Source organism: Acomys russatus, chromosome 32 (assembly GCF_903995435.1).
Source record: "Acomys russatus chromosome 32, mAcoRus1.1, whole genome shotgun sequence".
NCBI classification, from domain to species: domain Eukaryota; kingdom Metazoa; phylum Chordata; class Mammalia; order Rodentia; family Muridae; genus Acomys; species Acomys russatus.
In genome coordinates this window covers 21,980,680-21,995,444 of record NC_067168.1, presented here as the reverse complement: position 1 = coordinate 21,995,444, position 14,765 = coordinate 21,980,680, and the positions used below count along the sequence as shown (strand labels likewise).

The 14,765-nt window shown below is 44.2% G+C and overlaps 1 protein-coding gene across 1 annotated transcript in view; it reads right to left on the bottom strand.

Moving 5' to 3' along the window:
• Slc9a9 (solute carrier family 9 member A9) overlaps window positions 1-14,765 on the bottom strand; it is a 565,142-nt gene that overhangs the window by 99,727 nt on the left and 450,650 nt on the right. The window contains exon 13 of the mRNA XM_051140492.1: window positions 9,049-9,099. Within this exon, the coding sequence (XP_050996449.1) occupies window positions 9,049-9,099 (51 nt within the window). The remainder of the gene's footprint in view (window positions 1-9,048; window positions 9,100-14,765) is intronic.

Sequence of the window (14,765 nt, the reverse complement as noted above, 5' to 3'; positions counted from 1 at the left end):
GTAAGAGGCAGCAGATAATGATAGGGCAAGTTACAGACTGCAGAGCAACAATAATGAAACAGCTAAACTGGCAATCGATAGAAACAAACTTTGAAATAACTCAGGTATTAGAATTAATAGGCGAAGGCTTTAAAAGAGCTTTAAAAAAACATGCTGAGAATTTAAATAAATTGAAGTAATAAGTACAAAATGAAGACCTCAGAAGAAAAATGCGAGCCTTAAAAAAAAAAAAAAGAAAAAAGAAAAAGAAAGACAGAAAAAAGGGAGATTCCAGAACAAAGGTGTGTAATATTTAGGGAAAAAAAAAAAAAAACCCTACTACATCAGCTTAAGGGCTGACTGGATGCTGCAGAAGTGACCGGAAGTGAACGTGAAAAGAGATATATAAATTAAAGCATCCGTGACATAAGAAAAAAAAACGTATAAAGTGTCTTAACAATTCTATGAGAGGAATGTGTGAAAGGATCAGGGAACACACGAAGCAGACTGTTTGAAAATACAACAGTTGAATTCTATAAATTAGACTAAAAACATCTACACAGAAATTCAAGAAACTCAGTGAATCAGGATGAACTTAGAGAACAACAAACCACAGTCAAACTTCTAAAACTGGAAGATAAAGAAATATTAAAAGAGATGAGATTAAAAGAGATCAAATTATGTTCCGCGTCTTCGCTAGAATTTCTACTGCTGCCAACAAAACATCACGACCAAAAAGCTCACACTTCGACATTGTTGTTCATCACCAAAGGAAGTCAGGACAGGAACTCAAGCTGTGCAGGAGCTGATGCAAAGGCCACGGATACATGCTGCGTATTGGCTTGCTTTCCCTGTCTTGCTCAGTCTGCTTTCTTATAGACCCCAGGACCATCAGCCTAGGGATGGCTCCACCCACAGTGGGCTGGGCCCTCTCCCGACTGACTGATCACTAATTGAGAAAATGCCTTACAGCTGGATCTCATGGAGGCATTTCCTCAACTGAGGCTCCTTCCTCTCTGATGACTCTAGCTCGCGTATCAAGTTGACACAAAACCAGCCAGCACCTTCAGCAAAATAAAAATAAATTCTACTAAAGGCTTGAAGGCAAGAGGATACGATTTTCAAAGCACTAAAAGAAACTGAGGTCTGCATTCAGGGAAATTTCTCAAGTATATGAGGCAATATTGGCCAAACTATGAAGGAGAACCAGGCAAGCCTCTAATGGGTGCAAGTTGCATAAGCAACTGGTAAAACGAGTAGATTAAAACAAAGAATCCATCTGACATAGTTGACATGTCGCATGTGTATGGTGCCTATATATTTGTGTGGGTGTGGGAACACATGCATGGGGGTGTGCATGTATGTGTGTACCGATGGTGGAGGCAGATGACTGTTAAACTCTCTACCTTATTTCACATTGAACGTGGAGCCCATTGACTCATCCAGGCTGGCCGGCTGGTGCCAGAGATCCACGTGTCACTGCTTCCCCAGCAATGGGGTCACAGGCACATATCCCTGTGTCTGGCTGTTTATGTGGGTGCTGAGGACCTGAAAACACTTTACCAATGGATACAGCGCCCTACCCAGGCTTTTATTTTGAGTGAGACTCCCATGCTATGTAGCTAAGGATGCTCTTGACCTTTGGGTCCTCCTGCTATCACCCCTTAGGTGTTAGAATTACAAACGTGTAACACAACACCAAGTTTGGGCAGCACCATAGGTTGAATCCATGCCTTCAGGGGTGCCCTTTAACAACTGGCCTACCTCTTCTCCCCAATGACTGACACTTTTGTGATATTATACCAATTATATTCTGCAGTTGTTGGGTGTGTTATTGAAAAAGTTTCTGGAAGACACATCTTTTCAAATATATATATATATATATATATATATATATATAAAATGCTTATGAAGATGGACCAATCATACTTACAAAATCAAGCCATGCATGTTCAAAAGACTGAATTTTTATCTTTTATAACACTGAAACTCTTTTTCATAGGCCAAATGATCTATACGGCAGATGAGTTATGTTAGAGATCTCAGCTTCTCACCTCTGCCCATGTCACTGGCATTTCCAATGAAAGCTGGCAGTTCTTTTCTCCAGAGAAGAGCTGCCTATTTATCTACCTACTTTCTCAGGTGTTCTTGGAACTCTCATTGAAGAATAGAATGTAGCCACAGAGCCAGTATACTAGAACTCAGGCTAGCCCCAGGAAACATTACGTGCTTTCTCTTACACTCTTGCCCTCCCTCATCTTTGCCAGTACAGTGTGCTCCCAAGTCATACACAGCAGTAGGACTCCTGTTGCACACCTCTTAGGTTTTGAGTGTGTTACCCAGCATTAATGTGGAGACAGATAGCCACACAAGCTGGCTCCTGCCTCTTTCTCTCACAGACTCATGGTCTCTAATATCCCCTGGGGCTATTCCAGCTGTATCAGCATCATTACTACTTATCACACCGGCTGTGAGTGTTCCTTCCTTTGAGATTTCATCCTGTCTGGTATGTTCCTCCTTTAGACCTCAGCAGGAACAAGCATTTTAGACAGGCAGCCCTTGCAAGGAGGAATTAAGAAGCAGAGGTTGATGGGAGGAGGGTGTAGTGCCTACTCCACTAAAACGGAATGTTGGCATCCTGTAGAGAGTGCCAAGGACTTCCTAGACAATGGGACAAGGGCTTTTAGCTTAGTGGGTATGGGAGAAGGGGAGGAGTCCATGTTGAGTTAATCAAGTATGGCACGAGAACTATGCTCTGGACCCTTGGAATGAGGACCTGCTTATATTCTTGATAGAACTGAGCCGTTGGACTGGCTGGGAAAGCGAGCAGCTTCGATATCAACAGGAAGGGAGGCTGTACACAAACTAGACAGGTGCCCATGGAGGACCGCGAGGATGGAGTGGCCCTGCTTGGTTGTCTTGGGGAGGGTTCCTTTTTAAAGCTTTCACCTTCTCACTTTAAGAGAGGGTGATAGTAATAGGTATCCTGACTGGACAAAGCAAAAATTAAAGATTATTTAAATCATGTCTATAAAATGGGTAAAAATTGCTCCTTAAGTTGTACCTGGCGCCTCCCTCTGCTTCCTCATTATTATTATTCCTGCTGGTAAGAAAAATATGTGGATGTTGACCCTATATGTAAAAATGTTGGGTGTGTATGGCATAGAAAAATATTATAAAGAAAAATGCCAGTGTCATTTAAGGGAAAAACCCAAGGAATGTGCTTAGGGATATTCACTTTTTTTTTTTTCCAGGAAAGTTTTATTTACAATGTAGCATTAAAAAGTTTCATCTGGGCCGCATCAATTCGGAGCCTGGCACTCTATTCCTGAAACACTTGTGGGGTGTTGTGTGGAATTTACATTCCTTGAAACCGATGCCAACTGTACAGGTTTCGGAAATGAATTGAGTACATGAGACCGTTCACTGCTAAGTGCGATGGCTGTAGGCGGAGCCCAGTGTTGTATTGTTATAGTTTCACCCGGAATGCTTGAAAATAGAAACAGAGGAAAGGGTAAGTCTTATGTAATGAATGAAATGACCCTACCGTTCGTTTGCTAATTAAGTCTTTCCCCTTGATGAGCATTACCTGTGTTTCTGAGCACCAGGCTAAGAAGAGCCAATTGTGCAGAGCGATGACTACCTCTAGTCCGCACAGTGATTGCTGGTTTCTAAGGCATTCAAGGTTATGGCGTCCTGGGACTTGGCAGACATGTGTTTGTTTACAGTGCTTACACCCTTCGTATCTGACAGACGTTTCTTTGTGTCTCTGCTTAGCCTGAGTCTTTCCGGGTGAGTAATCTTAGCTTGAAATCCCTGTTGCTCTGTTCCTACTGCTGCCCTTCTACTCTTCTTGAGAGCTTGGTGTCTGGAGCCACAGCAATTAGAACCAAATCACCAAGCTTATACCCACACAGAACGGACGACCAAAATCGGGCCTTTGGGAAGGAGACTACCAGAAATAAAAGAAAAGCTTATTGTTTTAAAATTATCTGTATCATCTGTAGGCCTGGCTAGCGATCAATTAAGACACAGACCCTTGTTATATGTTAAAATAGCCTTGGTTAACCTGGGGCAGGGCAGATAGCAATCCTCTAAACTACCTCCCATAGGGTGGCAGGCATGGGATCCCTGCCTCAATCCCATGCCATCTGCTTCTAATAACTTCTATCAAGTTACCTCCCATCCATAATCCCAAATACTTGCTCATGTTCTTCATCTGGGCTGGATTCTCCATCCACGCCGGCCATGTGCTTCTCCTCCAGCTAACCCATGGCGGCCTTCCTCTCTTCCCTCCAGGTCTCTCTCCTTTCTCCTGGTGGTGGTCCTTCTTCTTCCCAGAATTCCTTTCTCTCTAAGCCCCACCTATCTCCTTTGCCCTGCCTAGGTAGGATGGCTTTTTATTAAGCAAAAGGTTGGTCACAGAGACAGTAAGCACTAATTAGCATCAAAACACATCAGACCATCCCCCAGCAGTTATACCCATACAGAACGGACAACCAAAATTTGACCTTCGGCAAAGAGACTACCAGAAATAAAAGAAAAGTGCAAGCTAATATTAAGAGAAACCCTACAGAGACTAACATTGTGTTAAAAATAAAATTGTGTTAGTAATGATGAAATTGGGGTTTATTATAATAGTTGACAGAGTGGGGTTAGGAGAAATGAGAAAGAAACTTCTAGGCTTTGAGACACTGTTGAGTGCACCCATCACATGCAGAGTAAGCTCAGACTTGCCCTTGCAGCTCAGGTCCTGGCCGTGTTCATCACTCCCACCTTGGTTCATCTACTTCTGCCTTGTCACGCACCTCTCCAGCCACAGTGGCCCGCACACTGCTCTGCTTGGGCTCGCACCAGCCCACCTACTCAGAGCCTGCATCCTCGCTGTGCCCTCCGACTGGACCACTGCCTTCATGTCCCCTTGGCTTGCTTCCTTACGTACTTCAGTTTTCTATCAAATGGTACTTTCACAGGCTTGCCCTATATAGCCAATGACCTCTCCTCCCTTCTCCACTCATTCACCTGCTTTATTGTTATCTTTTTCTGAACTCACAACCTTCACTTACTATCTTTTTCTCATAGGCATTCCTCCTTGGAGCAAAAGTTCTGTGGGGGGGGGGGGGTGTGGTGGGAGAAGACTTCAAAATAGAATTTGATAGGAGTGGGGTCGATGATTCCTTGCCTATCTGGTAAAATGAAATGTTCTCAAAGCAAATCACCTGGATTCAAAGTCCACCTTTGCCTTCTATGAGCCTTTTGTTCGCATTATCTGCCTTCTCTGTGTGCAGTTTCCTTGCTTGTAGATGGGATGATACAGTATCTGTTCAGTGTTATCTTCAAAACTGGGATAACACATATAATATGCTTAGGACGGCATTAAAAAACCACAGCCAGCATTCAATGGGAAGATTATGACAGGATGATGAGAAGAGAAAAAAGAAGCCCTGCTGAGTCCTCTTAAGTGCTGGAACTTTCCATCAAAGGCAGGAGTGGTACCTTGGAGACTTCACCTACCTCACAAGGGCATGCTTCCAAGAACAGGGAAGCAATTACAAAGAAAACTTTCTGGGAGTCAGGGGAGAGAAGTACCGTTTGTTTTTCAAGCTTCAGAGACATACACACAGTATCTCCTATTCCTCAAAGCAGCAAAGTCACAAACTGTCCATTTAAAGGGTAACGGCTGCATTTGGACCATGCTTTCCAAAGTTTCTGGGCCCGGTACAATGAAGAGTGCACCGTCATGCATTGCAAAGGCAAAGGAAACCATGCTTCAAGCACATGTCCCAAAGGTATTCCCTACAAGCTCAGGGGGTGGAAGGTGCTTTATAAACAGCCACATCTAATTATACATGCTTAGTTTTGACTTTGAGATTGCAGAGTCAGTAGTGGCTTTAAGTACTTTAAGCATTTTTTAGCTTTTGGTTAAGAACTGCTGTTATGATTGGCCAGTGCAGAGATCATCCTTCTTATTACCCTCGTTAGTGTAAACCTAGTTTAATAAGTGTACAGCAGGTGGAAACAGAGTGTTGGACTTATGCTTGGCATCAGTAGATACTGGTGACAAGTAAGGATTGCCAGGCAAAAGGACAGCAGAGAACAGCTCCACAGAAGGTTTGAAAAGTACCAAACATGCTTTGCCCAGGTTGAATGGCAGCGGTATGGATCCTTTGGCCAACTACTTCTGCTTGGAATCCATTGCTTCCTGTAGTTGACACTAAGAACAATTACTCCAACCTCTGTCTTTGAAACTGGTTTTGCTATTTGCCAGCTTGCCTATCTGAACAGCATGACAAGAAGGGTCCCCAATAAAAGCTCCTGCAAGCTATTTATTTGTAAGCCATAGGCTGCTCCCCAGGAAGTATATAATTAAAGTGGGAGTGGCTTAACATGGAGATGAGCCCCCTTTTTGACCCTCTAGAGGAAGTTCTCCAGAGAGAGGTCAGTTTAAAACAGAGGACACCACTGTTTCCACACATCTGGTTCAGGGGAAATGCTTTTTGTCCCCTAAAGATAAGGGTTTAGTATGTGACTGGTTGTTTCCTCTTTTTTTGCCAGGTGCCTTTGGGTGCCAGAGAATTTGTAGTTGGAGCACAGAGAGCAAGGATGGAGACCTGCAACCTGCTTATTTGGATTCTCTTTACGTGTGTGTGTGTGTGTGTGTGTGTGTGTGTGTGTGTGTGTGTGTGTGTGTGTTTTCTGTTCTGATTATTCTTATTCCACTGAAATTTAAAACACACAATTATTTTATGATACGAAGTATCTAACATCTTTTATAGGATGATATTGGTTTGTTTTAATGATATGCGTGTGTGTGTGTGTGTGTGTGTGTGTGTGTGTGTGTGTGTGTTTTCTGTTCTGATTATTCTTATTCCACTGAAATTTAAAACACACAATTATTTTATGATACGAAGTATCTAACATCTTTTATAGGATGATATTGGTTTGTTTTAATGATATGCGTGTGTGTGTGTGTGTGTGTGTGTGTGTATTAGAGGTATGTGTATATAGGTGTGCTTGAATGTATATCTGCATGTGTAGGCCAGAGGTTGATAGTGGATGTTTTTCTCTATTGTTCTTTGGCCTTGTTTTTTTTTTTTTTGAGCCAACAGCTCTCATTGAACCTAGAGCTCACTATTTCAGCTAGGCTGGCTGGCCAATAAGCTCTAGAACCATCTTGTTCCCATCCCTACCCAGCCCTGTGATTACAGCTGTGTGACTCTATGTCCAGCCTTTTGTAGGTGCTGGGGATCTGAACTCGGGGCCTCATGTTTGCATAGCATGCACTTCACCAACTGAACCCTAACAGCCCTAAGTCTGTTTTTTTTTTTTTTTTTTTAAATAACAGCCTGCAGAAATAAACATCATTATCATTCACTCTGTATGGACAGGAAAGCTGAAACTCCAAGATGTAAAAGCTTTTTCAAGACCCAAATGTCACATAATGTTCACTTTCTAGGTAGCACAATCCTATTTCTGAAACAACTAAAAAAAAAAAAAAAACTTTCATTATGGTAATATCTCCAGGTAGGAGTCATTGCTGAACTAACAACGTTGAACTTTATTTTAAAGTGTTGTATGAACAAGCTAAAATATGTATCAACTTTAGAAATGAGTTAGGCTAGTAGGACATTTTACCAATAATTATATGTGATTATAAGATTTTAGGCCATTAGAGGAAGACAAAAACTTTTCTTTGATGAATTTTCTTCTTCTGTCTTCTAAAGAAAAAGATACATGAAAAGGATAGACTTTAGATAAAAGTTTTGCTAGAAGGTCAGAGAATAGATTATTTGACCTATGGTAGATGAAAATGCTTTTGAAAACTGAGCCACAGCCAGACCTTCCTCACTGCTCATTATAGCCCAGGTGATGGTTTTGTTTCTGTCTCTAAGGTCACCTGGCTGGACCTAATCCCAATATCCAGGCAGCCATGCTGTGCTCTGTCCCACACGGAGCACTCAGTCTGTGAAATGAGCATCTGTGGCCCTGGGACACACATGCAACCAAGGACACACATGAGCCATGTGCATCATGAACCTCATTCCTCAGCCTTCTGTGCGGAACAGGAGCTCCTCCTGGTCTGTGCCTGACCCAGGAAGTGGCCACCTGCCCAGGAATGCTAGCCAGCCGTGCTACATTGATAGTAAAAGAGGAAAACCCTTGAAGTCAAAGCAAGGATCGTCCCCAAATCCAAACACAATCAAAACATAGCTTAGCAGAGGCTGGAGGATTGCTGTGAGTTCGAGGCCAGCCTGGTCTACAAAGTGAGTCCAGGACAGCCAAGGCTACACAGAGAAACCCTGTCTCAAAAAACCAAATCAAACCAAACCAAACAACAAACAAACAAAACCCCCTAAAATAATAAAAATGTAGCTTATTAAGCAATGCCACATATTTACCCATTATCCTGATCATGTCTGCAGACTTCTAGTTGCAACAAATGTGGAAAATTTCCACATACTTGTCCTTTTGTCTTAAGGTGAGCGACCATGTTCGGGAATGACTAAGGCAGTACCGTTAAAGTCCCATCTTACCTTGATGGCAGATTCAAAACTAGGTTTTGAGGAACAATTTTCCTCCACTCAAGGGATTAGCTGAGCGATTTTCTCAAAGGCTTTTTGGATCTTTGTAGCTAATGGCTGTTCAGCTAGGTCAGAAATGGATTCCCAAAAATTGTTTCTCTGTCTCTGGCCTCTTTCACTATTTCTGAACAGCCAGATCTGATGAATGAGAAGCCGTTCGGGAGGAACAGGCCCATCTGTTGTGTGCTGAACACGCTTTGAGTGAGTTCGCTGAGGCCTGAGACCACCGGGCTAGCAGCTGGGCAGGATGTGAACCGTGGGATGCCCCGTGGTCTAGAGCCTGTTCTGTGTTTTCAAGACTCCTGATATCACAAGAGGCTCTAGTGAGCTGGTTCGGAGCATTCATATGTTAGGCATAACCAACCCCCTGAATTCCTATGCAGAGAGGCAAACCCCTTCTAGAAATAGCTACCCTGGCTATGTGCTCTAGAAGTGTGGACGGTCCATGGACCAGTCCATGTTTTATCCACTGACTTAGCAACTTGCCTGCTGTGAGGAGGGCTCTTCCTTCAGATTTTCATCCAGATCCACACCAACTCTGTTAAAAACAAAAACAAAAACGAGAAGAGGAGAAATCAGTAAGTGCCCTGTTGCTGAGGAGATGAGATCTTAAGCAACAATCACATCATTAGGTGACCTAGAGTAAAGGTTTGGCGAGAAAACCATCTGGCCTCCTTAGAAACAGGAACCCTAGGAGACTGATCACCGGAGCAAGACCCTGGAGAACTTGGGCTAGGAGCTACCATGAGAAAGATCTCTGTAGCCTCCAAACCAGGGGTACCCCACAGGATTTGCTGAGGAAACTCCACCACAATCATGGGTCCCTACGTTGGAGCAGGGTTCTCTAAGGCAGTGAAAATCAAGACTCATCCAGATTCATGTGGGCTGTCAACTGGGAGGGTCTAGATTGTGGAGCCTGAAGCTTATACAGTTTTGAGGGGAGGTTTCTTTAAGGAAATGTTCTAAATATGGAATGTTCTAAAGAGACTTGTTAGAAAATGAAAATTATAGATATCTTGTAAAGCTAATAATTGCAACCAAGATTACAACAACAGTAATAATAATAATAATAATAATAATAATAATAATAATAACAACAACAACAACATCAGCAACAACAATATTGTCCATAATGTTTTAATTAACTGCCCTGGCATACCTCTAAAATCACCTTTTGTGCTGTAAACTTTGCTTGCATATTTTGATGTTTCCTTTATCTGATAATGATTTTATATTAGTGAAGGTGGAAAAAAAAAAAAAAAAAAAAAAGAGGCAAAAATTGTCCCCAGGCAAGACTGAAATTCTTGATAGCCAGGAGGGAATAAAGTATGCTTCCTTACCCAGACTGGCTTGCTCTATGCTGAACTGTCATGCTAATCCGCCACATGTAAGATGTCTGATAAATTTTATTCCGTGCAATTTCCATAAACAATGCGCAGTGTCCTGATCTCTACGCACGCCTCCTTACTGAATACATTTCGGCATTTCCATTTTGACAGGCATCAACGAAAACTGAGTTTTCATTTTCCAGAATTGCTTCTGACTCTGTGTATCTCATGCCTTGTCCCCGCCCGCGCCCCCCCACCCCCCTCTCCCCTATCCCGCCCCCAGTACCTACGGGCCTGTGCCGTCAGGCGCCAAAGGATATGCCCACATTTATTGCAATCTTTATGCTCAGTTCCTATAAGCTCTTCCTACTCCAGGACGACCAGCAGTATACACAGATGTCACTGTGGCCCCTTAAAAAGTATCCCACTCACGCAAACAAAAGATGTGCTCTCCTCGCTGCTCCTGGTTTGGATCCCCCAATTGTCCACAGAGGAGAATGAGGGTGAGGGGTGAGGGGTGGGGGTGGGGGAGCTCGGAAACAGTGGCTCACTCTGTGTTTAAAAACATACTCCTCTCCCAAATCTTACAGAAACACAGACCCTGGGAACACAGTGCTGGGGGTCTTCCCAGGGTCAAGGAAGAGCCAGAGCAAGTGAGGGGCCCTGATGATTGCATTTCCTCTCCGGCAAAGTGAGCCCCTTGGGTTGGGGGTGGGCTGGGAGTGTAGGAGGAAGTTGGTGGGTGGGAGGTGGTGTGGGTGTGCTTAAGCCAGGCTCCAGCAGAGCACCACCCCCCGCGCCACTGCACCCCCCCAAGGCTGCCTAAGCCAGGCTCCAGCAGAGCACCCACCCCGCCCCGCGCCACTCCTCTCCCCCCGCGGCCCCCTCCCCCCCGCTGCCTTTACCAGCTCTTTAGAATGTTTGCATCAACCTCTACTGCTTTCAAATATCTTTTCAGGCATTCTCAGGCATCTGGAGGTGGGGGGGGGGGGGGGGGGGGGGAGGTTGGAGCGGGGTTGGAGCGGAGTTGGGGCGGGGAGGGCTGAGATAGAAGTCCTCAGAGCAATGAGTTGGTAAAAGGACAACAGCCACAGTAAAGATGAGGTTGCTTAAAATACCCGCAAATCAGGCCGCCCTGGTATTATGATTTAAAAAAAAATAAGATGATAAGATAATAAGATGCCAGGCACCAGATATTATATTATATGAGGTTTACTAAGTGAGCATGGGGTTCAAGGGGGTAAGACACAGAGCCACAAGGAGGGTTTGTTCTTTTATACAGCCCTGGGCAGGGCCACGCCCCCGTGGCAGGTAAGCAATGACATCACAGGCAGGCCAACTGAGGCAGAATCCTAACACCTCTGTTTGAGCAACCCAAAGGAACAGTTCTTTATCTCAATCTGTGGCGTTCAGGCTTGTAGGTAGGGCTCCCAGCGGACTAACACTTGATTCTCTGCAGTAGAGTAGGAAAAAATATTGCAACAGTTTCATTTAAGAAGGAGAAAGGGGCATGGTGTGCTTGGGGGGGGGGGGTAAGAGGAAGGGCAGAAAAGGTAAGAGGGGAAAAAGGGAGGACAGAAGGAAGGGAGTAGAAGCAGGGTGAGAGAGAAGGGTAAGAGCCCCCCACCCACCCACCTAAGGCCAGTGCAGGCAGTTGGCCAGAGTGTGTGTGACACAGGAGTGTGTGGAAGTCCATGCTGCCTCCTTTTCCTGGGACTCTCTCTAGTTTGGTCGAGCTGAGCCTTCCCACTCATGGAGGGAGTTCCTTTGAAGCTTGAAGCGCCATTTCAATGGCACAGGTCCAACCTGTCCCAGGGCTGCTGGGCACCTGTGTGGGCTGCAGACTGGACCCAGATCCTCTACTAAGCATCAATTGTGTCATTTTGTGGCCTCCCCCCCCCCCCCCGCCCTTCTAGTGCTTTGCTTAAAGCCCTGCAGACAACAGAAATGAAATTTCCTAAGAAAGCCAGCTATTAAAGAGGCAGCACTGAGGTTTTTTCACCAAAATTTAAGCATCTCTTCCAAACAGCAATCAAAGCAGACACTTCTAATCCCAGCTATTCAGGCAGCCAGAAGGAAGTGAGGAAGGAGGACAGCTGATTTAGGGGTTTAGCTTCCTGTGTGCAAAGCACCTCAAAGGCCTGCAGGGGGAACAAGACACAGGTCCTGCCCTGCCCCACCTCAGCCCATTTCCAGCAGGAGGAGATCTATTTCCTGTTTCTGGCCAGGCTGCTGCTGGTCTTAGCCTGACAGCCGAGTGTCTCTCTGAAGTGGCTTGAAGAAAGTCAGGAGTCACTTGCCTTCTGGGGCAGCCTGGGTGAGCAATGGGGACAGCAAACAGAAATGGCCCCATATGCATTTAGTTTGGAAGATTTAATGAAAATAAAGTTGAGGGGAAAAAATGTGGTAATTAAATGCCTTGAAGGGACAGCATAAGAAGTCTCACTTTTGGCAATTCTTGATTTAAAAAAAAAAAACCTTGCCAAAATATATTGTTTGGCTTCCTGCCTCCTTAAACACAAGATGCTGGGGTATTCTCTTTTTAAGCAAAAGGCTCAGCATTGCTCTTGGTCCCATAAAAACCTAATGCCTACCACTTCATAATTTCTGAGAGGTGTGTGAACCTCTTTATGACCACATTAAATTTTCCCCGACTACTACTATTATTATTTTTAACCTGCCAATTAGACTCCCTTGATTTCCTGGCTGCAACAATAAAAATGTTAGCATATTTTCTCTGTGTCATGTCCCCCCCCAACAGCACCACTTTTTATTTAGTAGGACTAATAGCCTGATAATTAAATTGGACACGTTTTTATTTTTAGGTTTATTATACAATAATGAATTGCAAACACTGTACAAGGGTTCGCAGAAACACTCAGTTGCTCTTACCTTGCCTTATACTCTCAACTTAACCCCCTGTTGTCTCTAAGGGTAGTTTTCTGTCTTTTCCTTTGTCTTTTTTGTTGTTGTTGTTGTTGTTGTTGTTGTTGTTTTTGGTTGTTGTTGTTTTTTGTTTTTTTGTTTTTTTGCAGAGCTAAGGACCAAACCCAGGAGCACTCTACCACTGAGTTAAATCCCCAGCCTGCTTGACTTTTTCTTGATTGTTGTGTGTAATTGTGGATATTGGCATGCGTGGCACACTCACACTGCATCCCCAGGGCTATGCAAATACTCTGACCACATCTGTATCAACTCACTGTTCTATCCAAGGCAGGGTGTGAGAAAGCCATATTTTCGGGACACCCTTGCATCCGCTCAACTTTTATGCATTAAAGATTGCTTACACCTTACGGGCTTGGGAGAGATTGTAGAAACAAGACATGATGTCACCCCAGCTTGTGATGCCTCATGTGTACGCAGCACTTCCCCCAAGGGTCTACGGGATAGCATCCAAGCTGCTCAAGAGATTTGAGACTCTTTGACACCTCTCCCATGGGGCCAAGGTTTTCCTTCTGCCAATCTGATGTAGTGCCTCACATCTGCCTGTTAACTGGACTTCATTCCTAATCCTGCCTCTGAGCCCTAACTTGGTCCTTCTTCACATTTTCTCATGACCCATGGTCATCCCTCCAATCTCCAGGCTCCGTGTTTGGATCACAGTGGCTGCCACTGGCATCTGTGATCCTGGCATCCTTCTTTCTTGAACTGTTTCCTTCTCTGCCATCTCTTTGTCCACCTCCCCTGCCAGGAGGCCTTCATAGGTCTCAGATTCCTGTCTAAAAGTTTTACCACCTTTGAAAAAGTACTCCTCCAGCTGTTGCTCCTGTGTACACGGGAGAACACCTCACTTTGTCTCTTGTGACCCTGGCTTACTCTCTGTTTATCTGTGTGGCTACAGTGTCACCTAAAGTGATAACTGCAAGATAAGCCAATGTCCATATCGTTTGCCAGGCCCAACTGGTGCCCAGTGATTCCAGGGACACTCTTCAGCTGTTGAAGTGTCAATGAAATCCAGATGTTAAGAGGGGTGATCTGAAGCCAGACTGCCCGGGCTGGGAAACCTGGGTCTATCTCTCAACTTATATGACCTAGATCATGTTGAGGGTCTCTACCCGTTTCCCTGTTAGTACAAAGGGAGTAATCATACAATACAGTCATACAATGGAGTGATTATAAGGAGTGGTTAGCTTAGCATCTAGCACATAGAAAGGTCTTAAATGTTATTAGCCACAGCCTGGCTGTGGTGGTGCGCATCTTTAATCCCAGCTCTTCAGAAGCAGAGGCAGGCAAATCTCTACAAGTTCAAGGCCAGCCTGGTCTACAGCGTGAGTTCCAGGACAACCAAGGCTCCACAGAGAAACCCTTTGTTATCAGCTGCTGTTGATACATAATTTTTATTGTGATCAGTATTTTCTGTCAGTAGCACTAGGGTTCAGACTTGCCTGTTGTTTGCCAGTGTCTCTACACAGACCCTTAGGTCCTGCATTGAGGCACTGGAGAACTTAATATCAACAGCCACGTTGAGCCATGGGCCAGTGCACACCTGGACTAAAGAGTATCAATTCTATCTACATTTCTCATTTGGGATTTATTTTTTTTCTAATTTATTGGTAGAATAGGAGAAAAGGAAGACAGTTAAAGAACAAAGGGGAGGGAGAAGAGATGATCAGACAGAAAACAAAGGCGGGGGTGAAATGAAAACCCTAAAAAAAAGAAAGAAAGAAAGAAAGAAAAGAAAGGATCACATGATAAAGAAAAAGTACAGGAGGCAGGTAAAGGGCTGAGGTGCAGGTAACCTTAAAAACCAAGGCCAAGCATAGATGTGTGCATATCACAGAAGACCGAGGCTTTGTCTGAAAATAGAGAGACGAAGAGCCAGCAAAGGATTCGAAAGCAACCGAAAAGTATGGTTAAATTTTTATATGACATTTTG